Raw genomic sequence first — 22,354 nt, 5'->3', positions numbered from 1 at the left:
ATTATAAGCAGAATATAGTTGGTTTAATTATTTATTTCTTGCTGAAAAATATGTTTAAAAGTGTGTTAATTGCTAGCTAGCATAGCTCTAAACTGGTAATTAGCACTGCTTTCCTTGTGACTTTTCTGTGCTTCACTGTTAGCTAGCTGTCTAAGCTAGCAGCCTACTTCTCAGAACGTCTAACTATTCCTTTAATCTTAATTTCCTTATGCCTGATGCTTAGAGGTTGAGTAACACCATGTTTTACCATTTACCTGGTAGTGGTAACGTTATCAGCCTGACAGATAGTTTTTGATTTTATTTGCCCAGATTTTGAGATACCTGAGATATGCACCTTAAAACAATGGAATTCCATTTATGATGCTTGAGTGTGTGACAAATGAAATTTAACAATAACATGTATTTATTTCCAATGAAAAAAAATGGGCAAACTAAACATTAACTATCTACATCACCTTATAACATAGATTTGTAATATGGGCAAACTGACCCTTGATAGCAAACTATTCTCTCTGAGGTAGGAAAGAAAAAGCAGAGCAGCTTTTACTTAAAACATTTATTTGATCCAATTCTTTGGAATGTAATAGTCAATGATCAGAGTCTGAGACGACAGAGAAGGATGAGTCTGGGTGCTGACCAGAAAGTCAAAGTACAAACAATACTTTTAGTCACTTAAGGCCTCACTGCTTTTCCATTTTTTTTACTTCCTTATTTTCTTTCTTGTTTTTTTTTTCTGGATTGGGGACAGCAAAAATTACAGAAGCAGTATTGAAAATAAAACATTTTTTGTTGTCATACAAAGAAAAAAAAATGGCACACACATCAGTGACAAAAACACAAGGTGATATTATACCAAGTAAATAAAACTGTTACATTTCAAAGAGATATAAGCTTTTTCGAGAATGAAAAACATCTCTGTAAATTGTACTTTTCAGAATTATAACATTGTCATCTGAAACTGTGTTAAAAAGAAGCAACAATAACACTGTGTTCTCCTTCCTTCTCTCTCTCTTCTCATAAATCAACATCATAAACACAGATTCTTTTTTAAATATATCAGTGCAACATTTGTTTTTACATCTAGTGCTGCAGCATCCTTTCTTGTTTAAAGGGGAAGGAGCTTTTTGATGTCAGTCTGAAATATTAGAAACACATTCTGTCAGACTGAAATTACATTTTGATTCCCATAATCTTGTCTGGTTCTTCTGCTGTAACCATATGTAGTTGATATTTTGCTAAGAAAACAAAGACGATTGAACCAGTGTGATTTTCAAGAGCTAACAATAATGAACATCTCAAGAGTCAGAGCACCTTTGTTTGATTGGAAATGCTCTCTCGGTCGTTACAGAAACCAGACAATAATTTGATTTAAACTGAACCACTTGAGGCGGTGGATTTTCTTTACAACAAAAACTGATAAAATAGGTGTTTCTAAAGCCTCATCAGGAAATAATTGAGAATGCATGCTATATTGACTACTGAAGAACAGTCTCACTTCACATTTTGAGCTCACATGATGCCACATAATGCTACATTAAAAATGGGCAGATCTTACAGTGTTCTCCCAGTTGCCAGAGGCAATACGTCAAACTATCATACCTGCTTAATGGCTTTATAATATTTGTAAGTAAAGGATCTGTCAGTTTTACTCAGGATAAACAGACATTCAGCAAGAACTGTCCTGTATTTTATCACAGAGTGAACATATAACATCTGTTGGAGGTTGATAAGGTTGTTCATTGATACCAATGAGTTAGTGACTGGTGAAATTTCTGGCTTCAAAGACTCAATCCTCTCACCTATACAGTGCTATGAACAAGTCACCAGTATCACAACACATTTAGCTACAAAAGCTAAAACACAACAAAGCAGTATTAGTACAGTATTTATAAGGCTCGTCGTTTTCAGTTTTAAACCAATTTTTCACTGAAAAATACCCAAATGTTTTAGAAGGAATCAGTTTAAAGTGATTTCATCCAGGACATTGATCACTGTTGATGACAGGAAATAAGGCCCTTTTGCAGTTTTGATAGCTAAAAAAATCTCCTGCAAATAGAGATGAGTAAAATGGGGAATCCCACAGAAAAAAGTGAAGAAACATGCAAAAAACAAAGACAGAGTGCCTTCACTGCAAATTACCCTTTCTAAAGTCCAATTTTAAGATTTCTTTGAAATAAAGAAATGAAAAGAATGAGCCCTGTGGTTTTACAAGGCATTCCTGTTGGGTTGCTGCTCTGATTAGCTAGTAAACTCATCTTTGTTATGAAAATGTGACTGAATTGCATGTGTTATTTCCAGGACACTGCCAAGAATTGGACAGTATGATCAGCTGCAATTAGTCACCTGTTGGGGTCGTTAAACATCCATTTGCGCCATCAAAGATTTCTCCTCTGATAGTCAACACAAGAAAAACACTGACATGTCATGGCAAACGTTAATTCTTGATTTTTCAATCATTCAGAGCCTCCACAGTTCAATAAAAGATGCCGATGGACCTGGTGAGACTTGAAGTCTTTCTGATGGCTTCCAGGCTGTTGGACACACTTCTGCTTAAAGGTTTAATAGTCATTTTGTGTGCCAGTAAGAAATGTTAGCCATTAGCAATAATATAAAATATTTCAATCCAGATGATCCATCCTTGACGCACTGTCGTCATCTTAGTGGTACTGAGGTTGTTCATTTTACCCTGTACAAAAACTTCACTTCCCGTAAGCCCTTTCACATAATCTCAAAGCTATTTCCATCCTTTTAAAAACCTTCCTGTTCCCAGAGCACAAATAGAAACAACGACAAAATTCACAAAACGTTAACCAGATCATATTTGTAAAAGAAACACAAACAACACGTCTTCTTAAAATTAATATTTTCTGTACATTTTCAGATTTTTGGAGATTAGGGCAAGTTTGATTCCAACACAGAAAGGATACTGCGGCACTGGTGTCTTTTTCTATAGAAAAGGGTGCTCAAATATATTAAAACCTATATACAATGTGTTGGATGCGTCATGTGCCATGAAAACGAGGCATTCAGGGCTCCTACACATTTTCCATTCTGAAATTCTGAGTTTTTCCAAAGCTTTCCAAAACCTAAATGTTAACTGCCTAACTTGGATTTTAACGTTTTAATGGGTGTCAGTACGTCATCAAGGCCAGATCTTCAGATCTACACCAACACATGCGCTATTTGACAGTATACTACAATACCAACCATTTGTAGTTGTGTAATCACTTTTCCACATGTTTGTGTAGGAACCCTGGACGGAACGCCAGCCGATGAGAAAAACAACCAGCAGAAAACAAGGCAACAGAAAAAAAAAAAGGCACTGTCGGAACTAGACATAGGTCACGATGGTACCCGCTTTCACACACACACAGACACACACAAACACACAGACACACACACACACACACGGAAAGATGCTTGCACTTCATGTATACAGACAAACACGAGTGTAATGCACACATATACGCCTACAGCTAGACACATACACACCTTAAATGCAGATGTATATGAATGTGACACACACACACACACACACACACACACACACACACACACACAGACATATGGCCAGCTAAAGAGCCCCAGATATCAGAAGAGCGATTTTCACATACACCGCTCTTTCTGTGAAACTATGACATCTGAAAAAAGACCAAAAAAAACAACAACAACAAAATAAGTCTAATCTTATCTTTCCATAAAAGTACAGAAACGATACTTTCATCTGAATTGGTCTCAACACCAGCATGTGATTACATAAAATCAACAAAGCACACCGAAAAACAAATAGAATCCTTAGTTTTCTTCTTTTTTTTTTGCTGTACAGATTCTTTATACACAGTGCCCCCTACAGGTCAGTCCATTCCACTGCCGCTCCTGAGAAAAAAAATTACATTGGCTCACTTTCAGCCCACCCTGCCGTCCCATTGGTGGCTTCAGCCCTGTGTTCCTCCTGCTTGATTGGCTGCATCACGTGTCCATGCGGAGCAAGCGCAGCTCCGTCTCTCTTTTCCCCTCACGCTTCTGAATAGTTAGTCTGTCCGTTCATCTTGTCCTTCTTTAGCTTCACGCCGTCCACCAGCTCAAAGTTATAGTTTTCCAGGGCAGATAAGTTTCTGTCTGTCATGCTGCCCTGGGAGCAGGCGCAGTACAGGACGACGCCGCAGATGGCGCCCAGAAAGACACCCAGCGCTGACATGGCGATGATGGTGATGAGGATGGGGTCCAGGGTCTTCAGCATGTTGCCTGGGCCACCGAGCTCGCTGTTCTCCTGTGAGAGGGAGTCCATCGCTGCGAGAGAGAAAGGAAAAGATGGATACAAGTTATAATCTATTCAAATGACTTGTGATTACAGGCTTAAAGGACCATACTGTTCTGGATTATACAGGCAGCCTTTTCCAGAAAAACCTTTTCATTTCACAACTTCCATGTTTCTTTATTGTTGGTCTTCTGAGTTTGATTTCCCTACATTATAAATTTTGGAGCGCATTCAGCCCAGACGAAATGTAGCAAAACAAAAAAACACCCTGTTGTGTACATGAGTGCATTGCACTGCCTTTTTAATATGGCAACTGTTTATTTTAATGGATTGTCTATCTCAAGAAAATTTTGTAATTTTGTCAACCTGTCCAAAATGAACATAATGACACTGTAATGACCAAGTTTGAGTCAGAAATCCACTTACGTAGGATGAAGATCTCAGTTGGCGGAGACGTCGGAGCTTCTGGATCTGGAGGAGAAAAAACGGCTCCATTAAAGCGACTGTTTACAACACACAACTGAGAGCAGAGTAACATTTAGAGGAGCAGGGGAGGGAAGAAAAGCAACTTTATAAACTTTGAAACCAAAAAGACTCCTTTGAGAATTCAGCTCCTGCCCTGAGAATTATTTTGGGGCAGCTAGATCACTAGATAGTACAACAGTATAATGGTACACATTTGATAAACCGAGTGAGTCATAACTGTACAATACACACCCTTGCAGTCCTCAGCATTGAGTCCATCAATGATCTGGATGTTGTCCACAGCTATGTGACCTGCACTGCGTCTGTCTGCGACGCCCTCAACAACCACCTACAAATAGCAACCCACAGTCAGTCAATCACACGCATTCATTGAAACAGGAGCTTAAGATACTCAGCTTAAAATAGTCATTCTAGTCATTCTAAAACCAAACAACAAACCACCCAAACTGTACCTTTAAAGTTTTATATCAATGAAACAAAATACTAAGAAGAAAACAAATTTTATCCCCCTAAGTATTGCTTTTCTGTTGTTGAAAACAAGAAGCATCACTTCTTCTGACCTCTAAAATGTCTAAAATTAAACAATGTGAAAAGAAAATCACTATTTGGTTAAACTGCTGCAGTGCTTCACACGAGGCAGCATATTAAAATGAAAAATTTATAAAAGCATTACATTTTATGATAAAACCAATTCCAGCTATGTAAGATAAAAGTAAAAAAAAGAAACAGGAAATTAGACAAAAAGTCTAAAGCTCTGAAAGTCTGATTTAAGAAGAGATTTAAAAGGTGTTAATGTCGGAAAACCTGATCTCCTCATCAGCATTCCACATCTCTCTCATCTTTCTAAGATTAACTAAAAGCATAATACTCCCAAAAATATATTTTTTTAAAAATTGATTAAGACACTACTTACATAAGCAGGGTTGAGGTTGGGAACCACTGTTTTACATGTTTAATATACACAGTACAACTTATTTACCTGAAAATGGCTTATTTATGCTTTTTTTTGGCAGTAATGTAGAAAATATAAAGTAAAGTAAAGCTTAACTTGCATCAGATATGGGGTGATACAAAACATGGTTGAGAATTTATCATTATGTTTTGTTCATCCATCCATTTTCTATACAAGCTAATGCAAATTTGAGTTTTCTCTTTTCCACTAACTATGTTTTTCAACTTATGGAGGAAACCAGAGCAGCCAAGACCATGTGTCTGCAAGGCAACTTTAACCTCTCTGTACACACTTTGTGCTTTTCCTACTTTTATTTTATTTTAAGTTTCCTGGTTTGCTGTCTCTTTCTTTAAAACTCGTGAAGGCTTTACAGATGTCAGTTATGTCAGTTTTAGGTAAGATATCAGCACACCAACAAAAACTGTCCAAATGGAGAAGGGATGATCTAAAAATAACAATATACTTGTCTCAAATAGAGAGCTGGGATCAACTTTAAGAATCATTTACAGTACTTTTTATCCTATAAAAGGACAAAATGATCTAAACTAAGGTGATCTAAATCACAAACAAGATTCAAACCCTCTATTTTGCTTACGTTACTTGAAAATCACTAATAAAGTGATGTATTTTTGACATATCTGGGTCTCTCTAGTACCTGATATGAGACACTCGAGTGTGGCAGTAAAACTCGTCCCTCCCTCCACCGGCTGCCCTGGTGACCGCTGACCGTCCACATGATCTGACCCCCCTCAGCCTCCTTGCTCTGCTTGATGTGAAGCGCTCCCGCGTGTTCACCGAACATGTGATACCAGAAGGACATGCACAGGTCGGTGTCCGTTGCGGTGATGGGCAGGCTGACCAACCTCGCCACCTTGTCCTCATCATCATCATCCTCACCGGTTTTACTTGGTGGGTCTGTGTCGCTCAGCTGCATGTAGATGAAGTTCCCTGGTCCGCCTGCAGGGGGCAGCAAAAGACAAGGTAAGAAGTGGCTTTGTGCTGCGTTAAGGGCCTCCTGACAGCGTGAGAACCCATTGCAGCAGATCTGGTGACTCTTCATAATACTCAATTTTACAATAATTTCAAAATAAGAGCTTAAAGAATGTAAAAATACAGTCAGAAATGCTGTTTTCTGTACATGCTTTCTGTTAATATGATTAATATCAAGCTTAATTGTGACAATGAAAGGTTTCCAAAACTAAAGCATTCATTATGCATTTACTTCATTGCATTCAGATAATGGCTTAATGTAAATACCTGTCTGTTCCGTTGCCAGTGTTTCACTGTTATTTCATGAAGTTAAAACACATCTCATATCTGTATAATTATTTAGTATCACGCTTCACACATTCCCGAAGACATAACATTCAAGGACTTTGCATGGTTTTTGACAACAACTCAATATCAGCATGCTTCATGGGAAGATATGACTTGACATCACAAAGGGCTCTTTTTATTATTTTATTTTTTACTTGTGATCTAGTTAAGTCAAGATATCAAGGTTAAACCATTCATTTTAGAGCTGCTGCTGTCAAAAAAACATCCATCACAAGAGGTTTGAATGGAGAGAAGGACAGAGAGCTGAGGCACACTGATAAATCTGTGTTCTTTAAAAAGTCAAGTTTCTCAAGGCCATCTCTTCATTTTTAAAGTGTTTTAAGGCTCAAAGCATCTGCAAGTTCTTCTCTGTTCTATTCAATAGTGCTGACTATACTTTATATTCATAGTCGGTTATGAATTAACTGTATACTGCTGATGTTTTGGGGGTTAGCCTTATTAAGTTATGGTTTTGGATTGGTTTTGTTAATATTTGTGGATTTAGACAGCTGTTTGTTGTTTTAAGGTGCCATTTAGGTCGTTTTTACAAATGTACTAGACGTTTTATTCATGATTTTGATAGCATTTCTGTTTAATTCTTATTTTCTTCCATACTTTGTGTTCATGTGTCATCTGTCATATGTTATTTGTCTGTAACTCTTTTTGTAGTTAAATAAAGGAAAGAAATGCAAATGATTTGGTTACTTGCTTATTAGTGCCAAGATAATGTTGTGTACAACTCATTCATCCATAAAAAAACATGAAAATTACAGCGCTCCCATTCTAATCAGCCAGCGCTGATTACCCAAACACAGAAAATTAATACCCACAAAAAAGCCATAGAAAAAAAGGAAATAAAAACTATATTGTTAAAAACTGTTAAAAAGACCTATCCAAACAACAACAGTCTGAACTCGGATTTAAAAATTCAGGCAAACTTCCTATAAAAACACTATTTTTGGAAGATATGCGTCATTATTACTCGAGGATGTCCACGACTTTAATCTTTTGTCCTGCTCATGTCAAAAAATATATATCTTGCTCTATTTACCTTTATTTACACTGGTAACTAGCCCAGTCTGAATTAATTTCACCTGTATATCTGTAGTATTTATGCCTGGTGAAGTCCCCGTCAATATGGACCTACTTATGGAATGATCTGCTTCTGGTCTTTGGTCTGTCTCAAAATGAATAAACGATTTAGTGACTCCACGTTGAGCAAAAGTTCATGAACGTTTTTCCATGTTCACAAACTCTTTGTTCTTCAGAGTAGGAATAAGGTTATGTGTCCAACGGGAGTTTCTTTTTACATCGTAGGCATCTTTTTCTCTTTTAAAAAAAGAGGCACTGTTGTGAAATCCCAGCAGCACAGACTGTAAAGTGTTATTTAAAGCGTAGAGTAGGTAAAAATATTCCAACTTCTAGCAAAAGAGCTTCAGACAGGCTTTCAACAGCTGCGTAGTGACATAGAGAGCCGCAGAGTGCTCTCCCAGAGCGTCTGTCGAGTGGTGCTGGTTGAAAAAAAACAACCCTTTAACACAACGGTGAGCATACATCTCCTACCTGTGTGATCGAGGGTCGGCCCTTTGTGGACGGCTGGAGCCCCGTTGGTCTGGATGAGCCACTCTGCCCCCATACCGGTCTCTCTGGTCCAGCCGCAGAGCGACGAGAAGTCAAAGTTGCAGGCGAACCACACGTACGCTGCAACAAAATTGGAGTCGCATGTGAGTTTTTTGATGACAAAGGACGTTTTCAGTTAAGATGCTTCATGGTTGTTTATGAGACCTGAACTTTAAGGAGGATAAGGATTATAGCTGTGAGGCTTCTAGCAACACATGCAACAATGTCAGCTGTCTCCTCCGAAACACACGGTGTAATCTGACAATTTTTGTAAACCAACAATCTGACGCTCATTTTATGGCCAGTTGTGTGAAGGTGAGAAAGTATGCAGGATTTTATACCTGCCAGCATTCCCATTTTTCTCAGGTTTCTCCCCTATTTCAAGGCCATCTCCCCGCGCCCTCCTGTCTTGCTGTTTCTCCTGTAATTTTCACGGCCCTCAAACTTATTATGAATAATCGTCATAAACGGATCCAAGTTTGTCTGACGTCACCCAAGTTTCCTAATTGCCTATGAAAGACAATCCACACACCACATACAATTCCAAACCATCTGTCACTACAACCTGGCAAACCACATCCCGATCCACAACATGCACAGCTGCTCTCCGTGAGGGCAGACAAGCCAGCTAACTTAAGGTTGGCTGTTGACAGAATGTCAGGGCAGGACACCTGCATGTTTAAGCAGAGTTGGACTGAACAGTTTGAACGGGAAAAAATCCAGTATTTTGAAACCTACAGTTTTTTTCAATTGCTAAGATGCAATGGTCAAAACTTTTTCAAAACTCTTCACACAGGCTGCATCTTGGCCAAACAGTTAATCTCACCTCCAAAAGTCACTCAAACCACCAAAACACTTCATACAAGCCTCAAACTAAAGTCGTTCAACCAAAACACTGGCAACAATTCTCACTCAAAGTGTACATTTATCTTAGAAATGTGACAGATTTTTTTTACATATAAATCAGTATTTCATTTTAGAATCCAGTTGTTCTCAGTCACTTTGCTACATTTCTCAGATCAGAATTGAAACTGTACTTGTTCAACCTCCTCATCATCAAGTCACTTGTGCACATAGCAATTTCTCAGTCTTTTGAGAAATTGCAAATGCTTTGATACATTTTACAAATGATTATTGCTTACTGTATGTCATGTTTAATCACAATGTATTATACTGGTTGTCTGTTGAATAGTCTTACCCCCCAAAACATCTAGTCATACAGTACGTTCATTTCGTAAGTCACTACATGCAAAATGGTTGAACATGTCATAATGTGCAAAGCATTTTTATGATGAAGATATCTGTTGGGATGAGAATAAGAATCTGTGGTCCAATAGACAGGAACGTTTCCATTTCATATTTTTTGTAATTGTTTCTGTTATGCTATGCAGTGCACTAAAATACTCTCGTTTTTTTTTATTTTCTGCATTTTCTGCTATTACCTGAGACACAATGACCACAACCTATAATTGATGCACCAGCCTCCTGAACCAATTCTACTAAAATATAATAATATAATGCATTACACTCAGCTTGCAGTTTTACAGTAAAACCACATTCAAAACACCACACACATTTCTCATAGACGTAAACATAAAATGTACATAAATGTTCTGCTAAGATGTTCTATATATATCTGTCCAGCTGCTGCAGAAATGCAGGACATTTGCCATCTTTCTGTTTTGAATGTGTTTTTAACAGTTTTGGACACAGTGTGTTAGCATCTGAAAAATGTGCTGTAGATAAACAGTGTTTTGCAGGTGGTAAAGTAGTCAAGAGAAAAGAGTTCATGGATTTTGGAGAAAGTGGTCACTGAATGCATTTTGTGTGAAAGCAATGAAAAATTATCCAGTTTGTCCACATACACTTCTGTTTTCGCTGACTGTGTGAAGAGTTAAACTAACCAGAATTAAATGCTCCTAGAGTTCTTATCTGCTGTACTGTACAACTCTCTGTTTAACAGAATGAAACTTTATCATGTACGGCGTTTACCCTCTGAATTAGCTTCAGTCTGGAGGGGAAGAGGAGACGGCCTGAAGAAGAAACTACAACATCAATATCCGAACACTGTTCCTGCTGTATTGTACACACAGTATAAATTGTATAGCTCGTGGAAAACTTATTGCGGCAAACAAAAGGCTTGTGCAGCTGGAATGGGGTGAGAAAGACAGAGAGACAGCTGCAATTGTACACGTCGTACAGCGCTGCAGGACACTTTGCTCTACAGCCTCAGTGGAAGACAGGAACTAAGACGTCACCACTGATAGAAAACAGCACCAACAAGTAGGCTACATATGTTTTGGATCAGGACATCGAGAGAGAGGAATGAAGGGACCTTACGCAGAGAAAGGCGTGGTGCCACCAGCATGCGGATGTGGGCCCCTGAAAAATCCCTACATTTCCCGACCTCCTTTCTGCCTGTGCCAGCAGTCGACTGGCGGCAGCGGTTCACCACAGCATCCAAGTGAATGCAGAAAACTCTGAACACTGGACATGTTGTTTCTGAGAGGCTAATAGGATGCAGAGATGACCCTGGAGCCGGTAACCCCCCTCCAACCCAAGCTGTCTTCATGCGATACTTCGACTCGGCTAATTGAGACCCAAGAGGCCTTTATCTCTCTCTCTCTCTCTCTCTCTCTCTCTGGCGCTCACTATACCTCACTCCAATCCTCTCTTTTACCTTCACTCTTCCTTTCGCTTTTTGCCTCTACCTCTGCATCCTTCTCACACTCTTCTTTCTCTCTCATCTCTATTCACTGATACTATTTTGCTACCTAGTTTTCCTTCTTCTGCTGAACCTACTTCCATATAACACAGTTTGAACCTCAAATGCCCTGAGCCGGATCCTTATAGTTCATTATTGTGATCAAGGAACTTGTTGTGGTAGGTTTGTACTTTGGGTCGAAGATAAATCCAAAGGGGTCACAAGATGATTAAATAATAATAAATAGTAAGATATATAATTATTTGACTTTTAAATCATTTTCTTGCTATCTTCTGGTGAAATAGTGAATATCTTCACCTCTTTAGGCCTTAAAAATACTTAAAATGGACTGCTTACAACTCGTGCACACAACCAAGGCCAGAACCTTTGAAAAGGAGTAAACAGTGGGGTGCACATTGTTTCATTTTAAGGTGTCACAAGCCAAAAAGATCGGTAAGCACTGCTATAGTTCAGTCTGAGTCTCACATGAGCATTTGCTGCTACATTTAATTGCATTGCAATGTAGAACATGAGGTAAATAAAATAACCATTATGTCACAAATAACCATTTGTCTTTTGACAAACTGCCTGAGTTTTGTTGCTTTAACTCCATGAACAAGATATTTGTGTTGTACTGTTTCTATCTCTTCACAGTTTACTTTTTCTGAATCGCTTTTCCCTGCCCTTTAAAGTTAGCCTTTTTTTGATTTCTGCCTTTTCCATCTGTCTTCCCTTTTTAGTTCAATTCAGCTGGATTTACTGGCACGACCAATGAAAAAACATTATCAAAAACAATGCAAATGCATTTTAGAGCAAATCTATCAACATTTCCCACTGCAGTCCCGTTGTGTCAGTGCTGAGCAGTGTTCAGGTAAAATCTCATTTGTGAACTGGGGCAATGAAAAAGCCATTTACTCCCATCGAAGTCAGTTTCATTGTTCTTTGTGACTGCAGTCAGTAATTATGGTGACACTGAATGATGGGACCATTGGCTGAATTAATGAACTGATCTGGCAATCCTGAACTGGCACATTTATTTGTACATTTTTCACTTTAAAGTTAGTAAGTACAGTGTACTTACTAATAACTGAAAGGTGAGAACAGTAAACATGGAAGCAGATTGTGGCAGACCTCACCTGGTAAGTCCATGATGGGGTCGGCCGCTGTGATGCCTCCAGCTATAGACAGATGGGACAGAGTGGGAGAGTGGGGTCAAAGGTCAGGTGGTTTGGCCCCATCCACACAGATGCCAACACATACTCAACACACCGAAGGATTTCTAGAAATCAATACCAAGCTTTCATGTCGGTTTGCACTGCAGAAAATATTTAAAAAATCAAAAAATCCAAAGCATACAGTTTTTTTATGTATCAATGTTTTTCAGAGAAAACTGAAATGGATTTCCAGGCAAAGTTCTCACAGCTGTAAAAGGGAAGATAAAGGAGAATTTTAAACAAGTGCAGTTAAGCTCTACTAAAAAATGCAAGATAGAATTAAAGTTAAACAGAAAATACCCTATTCTGTCAAAACTTAAACAGAGAGAGGGAAGATAAGGGAGAATTCTTTAGGTCTAGTTCATCGAGTTCCCCATCTGTCAAAATCAAAAAGATATACCATCGTAGTAGACATGAAAGAGATGACTGCAACAGGATGAAAAAAACAAAAGGCATGCAAGAGTATTTAACTTTAAAGCAGTTAAAGCAGACTACAAGCAGACTTACACAAATTATTCAAACGCAATAATTTTTTTCACATGTTTCACATATTTTGCCTTCAAAACACTGTAAATGAGTTTTGGGGATTGCTACATAAATAAATTCATATATACAGACACGGAGGAGGGTAGGAACACGGCAAAAGGAACATTTGGAACAGTTTTGGTGGTTTACCTGTTACTGTGTCGTAGTCTTCGGGTGCCTCGGTCTCGCTGGCACAGTCTTGTTGTCCGTCCTGACAGTCTGGAGCCAAGGTCGTGCCGGGGATGGTGAACGGCGATGTGGTGGTCGCCCCAAAAGTGGTCATGGGAAGTGTGGAGGCAATGGGGGTGGTGGGAAGTGCTGTAGTCGTAATGTCTGAAGAGGGAGATGGATAAAAGACTATTTGTATTTGCACTAGACAAAAATGTTATACTTTATTTGCCAACTGTTAATGCTTTATGTACTTAAACAGAAAACAAACAAACAGAAGAAGAAACTGAGCTTCTCATCCCTACTAATTCATTGTGTTTCATTGTGATGCCTGTCTGTTTCCTCATGTACTTGTCAAGGAAAAATGTCTAAAACCCGTTGCTTTCTGATCTGTTATCAGTCTTAACTAATCCGATCTTCACGGTTCCTAAGATGTGTTGTAAATGCAAACAGGAATGAGCAGAAGGTACTTTTATTTCCCGATTTATTTGATGGGTCTCGAAAAGGTAGTCAACAATAACAAGGCGCTGAACAGATCTTTCGACTTTGGAGACAGTTCCTCATGGACAAGTGTTGCTGCTCACGGCATGCAAAAAACCCCCCAAACAAACAAAAAAAGTCTAACACAGCTGTTGCTTTTGAACACATTACCAAACTAATGACCTTAATGTGCCATGCAAAAGGGACTTCCCCCAGTTCCTGGGACTTTTTGGTCTAAACAAGCCAATTTATGACACTTATATGACATTTATAGCTTTAAAGCAGGAAGTAAATCCTTAAAGACTCCAAAGATGCTAAAAACCAGGGGGTTGGGTTTGATCTAATGATGTTCACCAAATAGGAAGAAACGTGAAATAGGATATCTAAAAGTACTGAAATTAAAGGGAGAGGAGGGATCATGTATCTCCACAGCACGACATGAACAAATTTAACCAAATTTAAGGGCATCTATGCATTGTAATAACATCTGAAGCTTAAATTAACCTTTAATATTGCATTGTGTATGTAAAGAGAACTGTGGCTCATTTGGGGGAAAGAGATATTAGGAGACTCTCATTGACAATCCTGCGAAACTCAAGTGTCTCGATTTTTCTGAAGATTGAAGAGCCGGCTCTCTTGTTTGCCATCACGGACCAAAGTGATAATGACAGAAACTCTTGTATCTTGTTAAATTCTAGCATGCAGTGGAGGTCTGGTGATGTGTTTTTATGGAAATGAAGCTAACTGAACTTGAATTAGCATATGTAGACTATGTAAAAATCACAGATGGTCCGCATGTAATTAAACTTTGTAAGGAAACGCGTTTGCAGTGTTTTGAGTGGGACGGAGGTTTGCTCTCACAGCGTGGATGTAAGGAGATGATTTAACTCAAAGCTTGAAGCAGCATTAAGCTGCCGAAACTGATATGCAGGCGTATTGTGAGCTTGTTAGTTTCGCCGGTGCTTTTGTAACCTTCACTTCGCATCTCGATGTCTTTGTTGGAAATAGGAAGAGACTTAGTCACGCAGTATGGCTCTCAGATGAACACAAACGCTTCTTGAGAATGAGTTGGTCAATACATTCAAAGGAACTGCTTGTTAAATTACCTAACATCCAGCACCTTAAATTAAAAAGGCTTTAAATATTAACTGTAGAACAGTTTGATTTTATAATTGTATGACAGCAGTTTGTTTAGCTGTTCAGAGCCCTCAAGCTTTATCATTATGTACATTAATGATGAGATAAGCAGCCTCAGCGAGCATCAAGGTACGAGCAGGCTGTGATTTGGATAATTGATACATGATTGCTAATGTGTGTGTTTGAGAATGTGGGAAGATGTGTGTTTGTCGGTATTTTTAATGTCTTATCTGTATGCCTTTTCCAGTGTACACATGTGACTTGCATCCATCTGAGTGTGTACATATGCGTGTGTACGTGCTCTTAGCAGTCAGATTAAAGAGCCTCTGTTACGTCTCCTGTGACACTTTGTATGTGTGTGTGTGTGTGTGTGTTTGTGTGTGTCTGTGTGTGTGTGTGTGTTGTCTTTGTACTCTCCTAGAGAAAAAGTCTTTTCATCTGGTGCAGACACAGACATGCTATTTCAAATACCTTGCTCTGTTTCTTTTTCCTCTCATTTTTGTTTTGCGCTCACTCCATTCACCCCCTCTCCATATGCACACACACACTACAGTGGAAACCTCTTCATCACATACGTCTGGGTCACATTCCCAATATATCATGCATATTACCATCTAACTGACATTTATTATTTATTATATTCGCTAAATATTACTCACTCACTCACTTACTGTTAAATTACTGTACTATGTGTGCTAAAAAATACCCTTTACAGTAATACAGTTCAGTACTGTATTCAATATAGCTTACTGTAGATCAAATTTTTATATTTACACTATAGCTTAAAACAGTATTGTGCTGTTTACAGATACAATAACATCAGTAGTGCAAATAGGCTGCTAAGCCACAGCTTGACAGTGGTTTCAGTGCATTTCTACATTTGCAACAGGCCTTAAAAATACCTGTAGGCCATCAATGCCAAACTGGTAGCAGAGTTTGAAAACGTATTCATATAATAATCAGATTCTTTCTATATTTTCTCATGTATGAAAGAACCCAAAATGAACACTGTAAGCGTTCTACTTGATAATTATAAGCAAACTATTCAAACTATTTAAAGAGTGATTCTATCCTAAGCTTTTTGATACATATAAGTGGTTGGTAACTGTATTATAATCAGGCGGCACAGGGCCATTTGTAGCACCAGAAGGTGTCAGGGTTAGGGTAGACTGGTTTACTGTAATTCGACTTTAGCAGGTTTACATTTATTTGTTTTCAAATACAATTTATAGTATAGGTAAAAAGAAAAGCAAATAACTGCCTTTGGATTTTTGAGACCCCACAAAACCTGATTTTGAAGTTTTCAGGGGTTCTTAGGTATTACTTAACAGTCCAAAATCCTCCTTAGATTCTTGCAAAGTTGAAGTTTATCCCCTATCTTCATTTCACCTCAAATCTTTGTCATCTTCTTGTCCATTCTTACTGTATCCTCTTCTGTACTTCTCTGATTCTCTCTCTCTCTCTCTCTCTCTCACACACACACACACGCACACACACACACACACACGTCTCATTGTCTACTCTGCAATCTCGCCTGCTTTGGCTGATGCTTATCATTCTCCCTACAGTGCAACCAGATACTCCAGAGAGCCGCCCTCCTCCCTTCATCTGTTCTTCCCTCACCTACTGTAGGAGGTCGAGCCCTCCTGTCTCTCTCTCTCTCTCTCTCTCACACACACACACACACACACACACACACACACACACACACACACACACACACACAGCTCTGACCACTGCTGCAGTAGAGATAGTAGCCTGCCATGGCATGCGTCAGCCTTTCAAGTGCTTACCCTCCCTACTCTCTTACTTTCTCATTAAAGTGCAGATAAGCAGCCTGAAGTGTAAGCAGTTCACTGTTTAATGACTGATTGGTTGGCTGACTGAGATGCAAATGTGTTTGAAAGTGCTGTTTGCATGTTGAACATTTTCCCTTTTTTGAAAAAAACAAAAAGATGTACAAACATGTTTAAACCTCTTCTACCGGCCACTTGAGCCTTAAGGGCATTTCACACTGTACGTGTAGCGTTGCATTATTTCATCTGCAGCACAGAATGGAAAGTTTAGACGGAAGAAGTAGTCAAGGTAAAGTAGCTGAGATGATCCAAACTGGGGAGTGAATGTGATGAAACAGGAGCTTTTTTCTGGAGCTTGAATGTGCTTTGGCGTTAGCGAAACTGAACAGTGTTGGTGGCGAGATGTTGTATTTTGAAGCTTTCATCACCACCTATTTATGCCATCAATTTAATCTTACATAATTTATGTATTTTGCAAAACTGAATATCTACCGGTGCAATGTGCCAGTTAATTTTTGAATTTTTGTCTGAAGAATGTGGTGTGAGGTATTGACAGGTGCTTAAACTTTTATTCGTAGATTAGGCGTAAGGTCTACTTTCATGCTACTGTAACATAATGATTATTAATATAACACAATTATTATTCCCTGTTCATGGCCAGCATGGAAAAAAAGTCGGTTTTGCCATATTAGAGTGAAGATGCTCAAACTAACCTAAAGAGTGGCTGATTTACTAACTGAAAAACTCATTCTCAACCAAGAACAACGCTGCCAAAGCCAAAAACCACAGGAGAGATCTACTTTAATATTGTAACATTAAAATGTAATATGAGGAGACAGATTTCCTTACGGAAGACAGTTTATACATGCGTGTTATTGATTTGTGTGTGGCAATAAATAAAGGTTTTAGACACATAAAGTAGGCATGTGAATTCACTTTAAGTTCCTCTTTATATGACTAGATTTTACTATGATGTTAGATTAGTTAGATATCAGAATATATTGATGTAAATAATGCTAATACTTAAAATCAGACATTTACATTGCAGGCATTAGGTTGAGTACTGAAATTACAGATATTACAAGAATCCAGGAATACTGCACCATTCAGCCGATGTAAAACCTCTGATATTAATATATTTCCCTCTGTTGAATCTGTTGGTAAATGGAACTCACCGTCCAGTTCGCAGCCCAGCAGCTCCAGTCGGAGGCCCAGGCCCTCGTTGGTGGCTCTCTCTGGGTAGATCCTCAAGAAGCGGGTCAGGAGGGGACCTATCGACCTTAGCTCTGGAGTGTCATGGTTCTGATTCCCAGTGAATATCTGAGGCAGAAGACAGAGAGACGTGTCAGGGTCTGTTCTTTACTTGAGTTTAACCAGTGTTTGCCAAATGCAAGGGTAAGCCAGTTAAATAACAAAAGCCGAGAAATGTAAAGGAAGAGTAAGGAGAGGCCCTAAACTAAACTTGGCAAACTCTGCAGCACTCATTACACCTTACATCCCCTGCCGAAAAAGAATAAAGCAAACAATAACGTATACTGTTCTATTGTAAGTCTGCTTCTGATCAAACAGTGGTCCAGTTTGATATGAATCTGAAACAAAATGAAAAGAGGAAACAAAGGAAACAAATCAAGGAAATCAGAACCAGAGGACATCCTTTCATATGTCCAACATGGACGCCGCACAGATGAAAATGGTTTCTGTCACAGCGGGAGCCAAGTGGTGGGACACCAAACACCAAAAGCACTCCTGCCTGTTTGAACTGCTGAGGTTTCCTTTTGCCTGATTTATCACAGGGTGCAGTGTGGCATGTAACCGTGTCTACAGAAAGCAGACGTTTAAAGAAAAGGCCAAGTTTTGAGTCTGTATGGGAACAAAAAATGCACAGAAATTGTTCTCTGTGCCTGAATAGAACTGCTGTGGTGCATACATGCCAACACGTAAGAAAAAGGCCAACTCTTCAGCATTTACCTTTGGTGAGAAAATGGAAAACTGTTGCAGGTTTTGGCATTTTGTTAAAAAAGTACCACAGCATTACCTTTCCCTGTTTATAAAAAAGTAAACAGGCACTAAAAATGAAGCTGTCTCTCGGGTCAGTGCTATATGCTAACTATGACAAATACAGTTGTTTTGTTGTTGCATTATTTATTGGTGTATGTGTACTGTACTGTTCTGTCTTCTGCTGCTGTTTGTTTTTTTTAATGCTACTTTGAATGTTAACTTTATCCATCATGCTGTTTTACTCTTAAGCTTATTTAACATCTATTCGTGTTTTCTCAGCGCCATCTTTGCCTTCTACCTGCCCACATCATAGCCTGGCGATTAAATTTTTCTGGCCAAAAAGCACCTTGGGAATCGTAGTTAACGTCTCACTCAAATGTTTTCATGTACACAAGCTTTCACCTTCGAATTTTTATCAAAGAACCAGATATTTTCTAACGCAGTTCTTAATAGGGAGTTTTTTCTCATGTGATTCAAAGGTTTAAGGACAGATCGTCATGCATGGTATGCTATACAGACTGTAAAGAGGCAAATTAGTCCTTTGTGATATAGGGCTGGATAAAATTGAATTGAGCTGACTGAATCTTGATGATTTAACTGAGATTTTCATGCTGATCCAAGCAGTACAGAACGTCCAGAGCGAGGGGTGCCCAAAATAACCTCTCCCACTTATTATTTACATTAATTCATTTAGCTGACGCTTTTATCCAAAGCGACTTACAATTGCTATACAGTATATGTCAGAGGTCGCACGCCTCTGGAGCAACTAGGGGTTAAGTATCTTGCTCAGGGACACAATGGTGGATGGGTCACAGTGGGGGATTGAACCCAGGTCTTTCACACCAAAGACATAGTTTTATCCATTGCACCATCGCCACCCTCACTTGGATTTAATTGGAGTTCCACAATGAATCTGGATATAATATCTGGTTACAATTCACTCTAAATGTGCGCCCTTATGTTTTTCTAATGTGTAGGCATGAATAAATGCATGTACCAGCCAGGTCCTCACTGAGCCTTCCTGCCTTGACTTTTGAAGAGGTTTTATGTAAAAGACACAGGAAACAGAGCAGAGAGGCAGGGCGAAGGGACAGAGGAGTATCTAGATCAGTAAATCAGCAGGAGTCTGATGGCTAACCTCGCCCTCCGCCTTGCCATCTGGAACACATAGAGGAGGATGTCGCACCAACGGGGCCGGACAAGGAGAGGCAGTCGGGTCTTGAAAGCAATGATATGAATTTCCTCTTGAGGATGAGAATCCGAATCACTCAAATTGTCAAGAAGGATTAGAAACCGAGATTGGGACTCCCATTTTTAATGTTTATGTTCTCTCTTATCTTTCATACCGAGCACTCATTGTGCTCAGACACCACCTGCCAATCAAACAAAGCATTACTGCAATGTCTTTTCTGGTTTGCGTGTCTGTAGGTGGCACTCTTTTCCTCATTTGTTCAGTCACTGTGGCCATTACTACTCATGTCAATCATATTCCTCTGTTCATCATGACCAAACCAGACTGGCTTCGAGAACAGCAGTTTCACTATTACACATAAAAGTAGTGAAAATGGTTTCAGATTAATAGTTAAAAATAATGATATTTATCAGTTTTCAAAGTGACATTAATGGCTAAAATGACTGTAATGTATTCACAGTTATCTACAAGGGTGTAGGCTTTGTTTCAGAAGTGGGGGAGCACAATAAAGTCAAAACAGGTTTTATGTAAAATATTACATTATTAATGCACTAACCCTACTTAAAATCCTTGATGATAAATAATGTTGTATATTTCCATCTTTACTACAAAATCCAAAGTGCCTTCCCTTTGATTGATGGTCTCTTAGGAAAATATTAACTGTATATTTTCTTTTCACTGGAAAAACATGCAGAGGAGGTGTTTGGTGTTTTTTTTAGCCCTGGCTGCAGTCCTTGTCTCAGGCCTCTCCTGAGAGGTGAAACACGGGGCAACACAAATTGGCAAATTGCTCCTGGAGCTGGTAAAGCACAACTGTGATGAACGCACGGTAATACATGAAGGCGGCTCAGATAAACTCAGATCCTCTCTTCTTTTATCTGGTGGTGGACAGATTTTAGTGAGTAAATCAAATGAAGTAATTTAATGGGTCTCAGGTACAGACTTGTGATTTTACATATTACAGTATTTCAGGGTGGGGGTGGGGTGGAGGAACAAATCGATCAGCAAGTGAGGGGATCAATAAATAAATGTTACGGTCTGGTGCAAAATTAAACCATTGTTTTTCATGCTCTAGTCTGTATTTCCTACATGTATTATTATTTTATCTTACAAGAAACCAATTTCCCTTTGAAAGCTTCATCTTTCCTTTCGTCAAGGTTTTGTTGAGTGCGTCAGACAAAAGCATCCAACAAACAGCACAGCCAGCGCTCATATGAATAGTAGTCTATAATTTGGGTGTGAAACATTTCATTCCTGCGACCAGTCGACCGTCTGTCTGGTGGTTTCCAGGAATTACAGATTACAGTAAGGGGAGATTTATTTCATGCCAGCAACCTTATCTGTCTCCTGTACAATTTACTTTCTGTTCATTTGTGTTGGCCTGCATCACCATAATGCCACTCAACGAGACAGAGAGCGTGGATGGACAGTGTGATGACGAGAGAACAGGAGGGGGAGCCAAAAGTGGATGAAAAAGTAGAACCATTTCCGTGGTGGAGGTCATATGAGACCTTTCACATCCTGTAAGCCTTGTGGCTGCACTGTTTATTAACTTACTAAAATACTAAGAATCTACACCTTAATAAGCCATGTAACTGATAAATAAAACTATTTTTTTATTATTATTTTTTATTCTAAAAGTGCCACTTTTGTGATTGGGCTCAATATCACAGGCAATATAAACTAAATACACAGTTATAAAGCTGTCAAACTGATTGCAGAGACAAAACTGTTTTGGAGGTTGATCTAAAAACGGCCATCCAACCTGACTTGGCAACTCTTTAAACATTTTATGTAAAGGTATATGTGGCTAACTAATTTTAGCAGTAACATGTGTGGAACTACCAGTAACATGCAAGTTAATGCACATTATGCATACTGTACACATGTTAAACCAACCTTGGGCTTGGTGGTGTTGTCCTCCTTGACAATGGTCCAGTCCTCTCCGTCAAGGCTGTGGCCCACCCTGAACCTCTTCATAAAGACGTTCCTGTCACGGTGTTTCCCTCCCTGGATTACCACGCCACTCACCATCTTGTCCTGGCCCAGATCCACCTACCAGGGAGGATGAGAAAGGGAAAAAAAATGGCTTTACAGACAAACTAAATGACAAGGAGACAGACAGACAGACAATCTGACTGGAAACAAAACAAAACCCCATTACACATAAAACAATAGCAGGTATATAGGGATTCAGTATCTGGCTGACAAAAAAGGATCACAGGTCATCTGTTTGACATATTACCCCACCATTACCCATCATTAAACATTCAAAGTTCAGTATTAAACCCACCTGTAGCCACTCGTTTCTGAAGGGCTGCTTGGTTTGCTGCCCGGTCCAGCCAGATCTCCCCGTCAACAAGCGGGCATTTTCAGCCACCCAGCCCCGGTCAGCATACGACGAGGCGCTGATCTGAGCATCTGAGATCTGACCTGACACCATCCCCAGCATGCCTGAACACGGGTAGTCTGTACAGAAAGAGAAAAGGGGGAAACAGTGGTGGATT

The 22,354-nt window shown here is 39.2% G+C and overlaps 1 protein-coding gene across 1 annotated transcript in view; it reads right to left on the bottom strand.

Moving 5' to 3' along the window:
- Positions 1–541: 541 nt before the first annotated feature.
- The window catches only part of LOC123972089 (neuropilin-1a-like), a 74,351-nt gene continuing 52,538 nt past the window's right edge, over positions 542–22,354 (bottom strand). The window contains exons 9-18 of the mRNA XM_046051323.1: positions 22,141–22,316; positions 21,747–21,902; positions 17,833–17,977; positions 13,227–13,409; positions 12,474–12,515; positions 8,577–8,714; positions 6,352–6,653; positions 4,976–5,072; positions 4,685–4,729; positions 542–4,290 (exon numbers count right to left, since the gene is read on the bottom strand). Coding sequence (XP_045907279.1) covers positions 4,016–4,290; positions 4,685–4,729; positions 4,976–5,072; positions 6,352–6,653; positions 8,577–8,714; positions 12,474–12,515; positions 13,227–13,409; positions 17,833–17,977; positions 21,747–21,902; positions 22,141–22,316 — 1,559 coding nt within the window. The 3' untranslated portion in view covers positions 542–4,015. The remainder of the gene's footprint in view (positions 4,291–4,684; positions 4,730–4,975; positions 5,073–6,351; positions 6,654–8,576; positions 8,715–12,473; positions 12,516–13,226; positions 13,410–17,832; positions 17,978–21,746; positions 21,903–22,140; positions 22,317–22,354) is intronic.

This window comes from Micropterus dolomieu, linkage group LG06 (genome assembly GCF_021292245.1).
Source record: "Micropterus dolomieu isolate WLL.071019.BEF.003 ecotype Adirondacks linkage group LG06, ASM2129224v1, whole genome shotgun sequence".
NCBI lineage: Eukaryota > Metazoa > Chordata > Actinopteri > Centrarchiformes > Centrarchidae > Micropterus > Micropterus dolomieu.
Note: the sequence above shows the minus strand (reverse complement) of the source record. Positions and strands in the feature narration are given on the sequence as shown.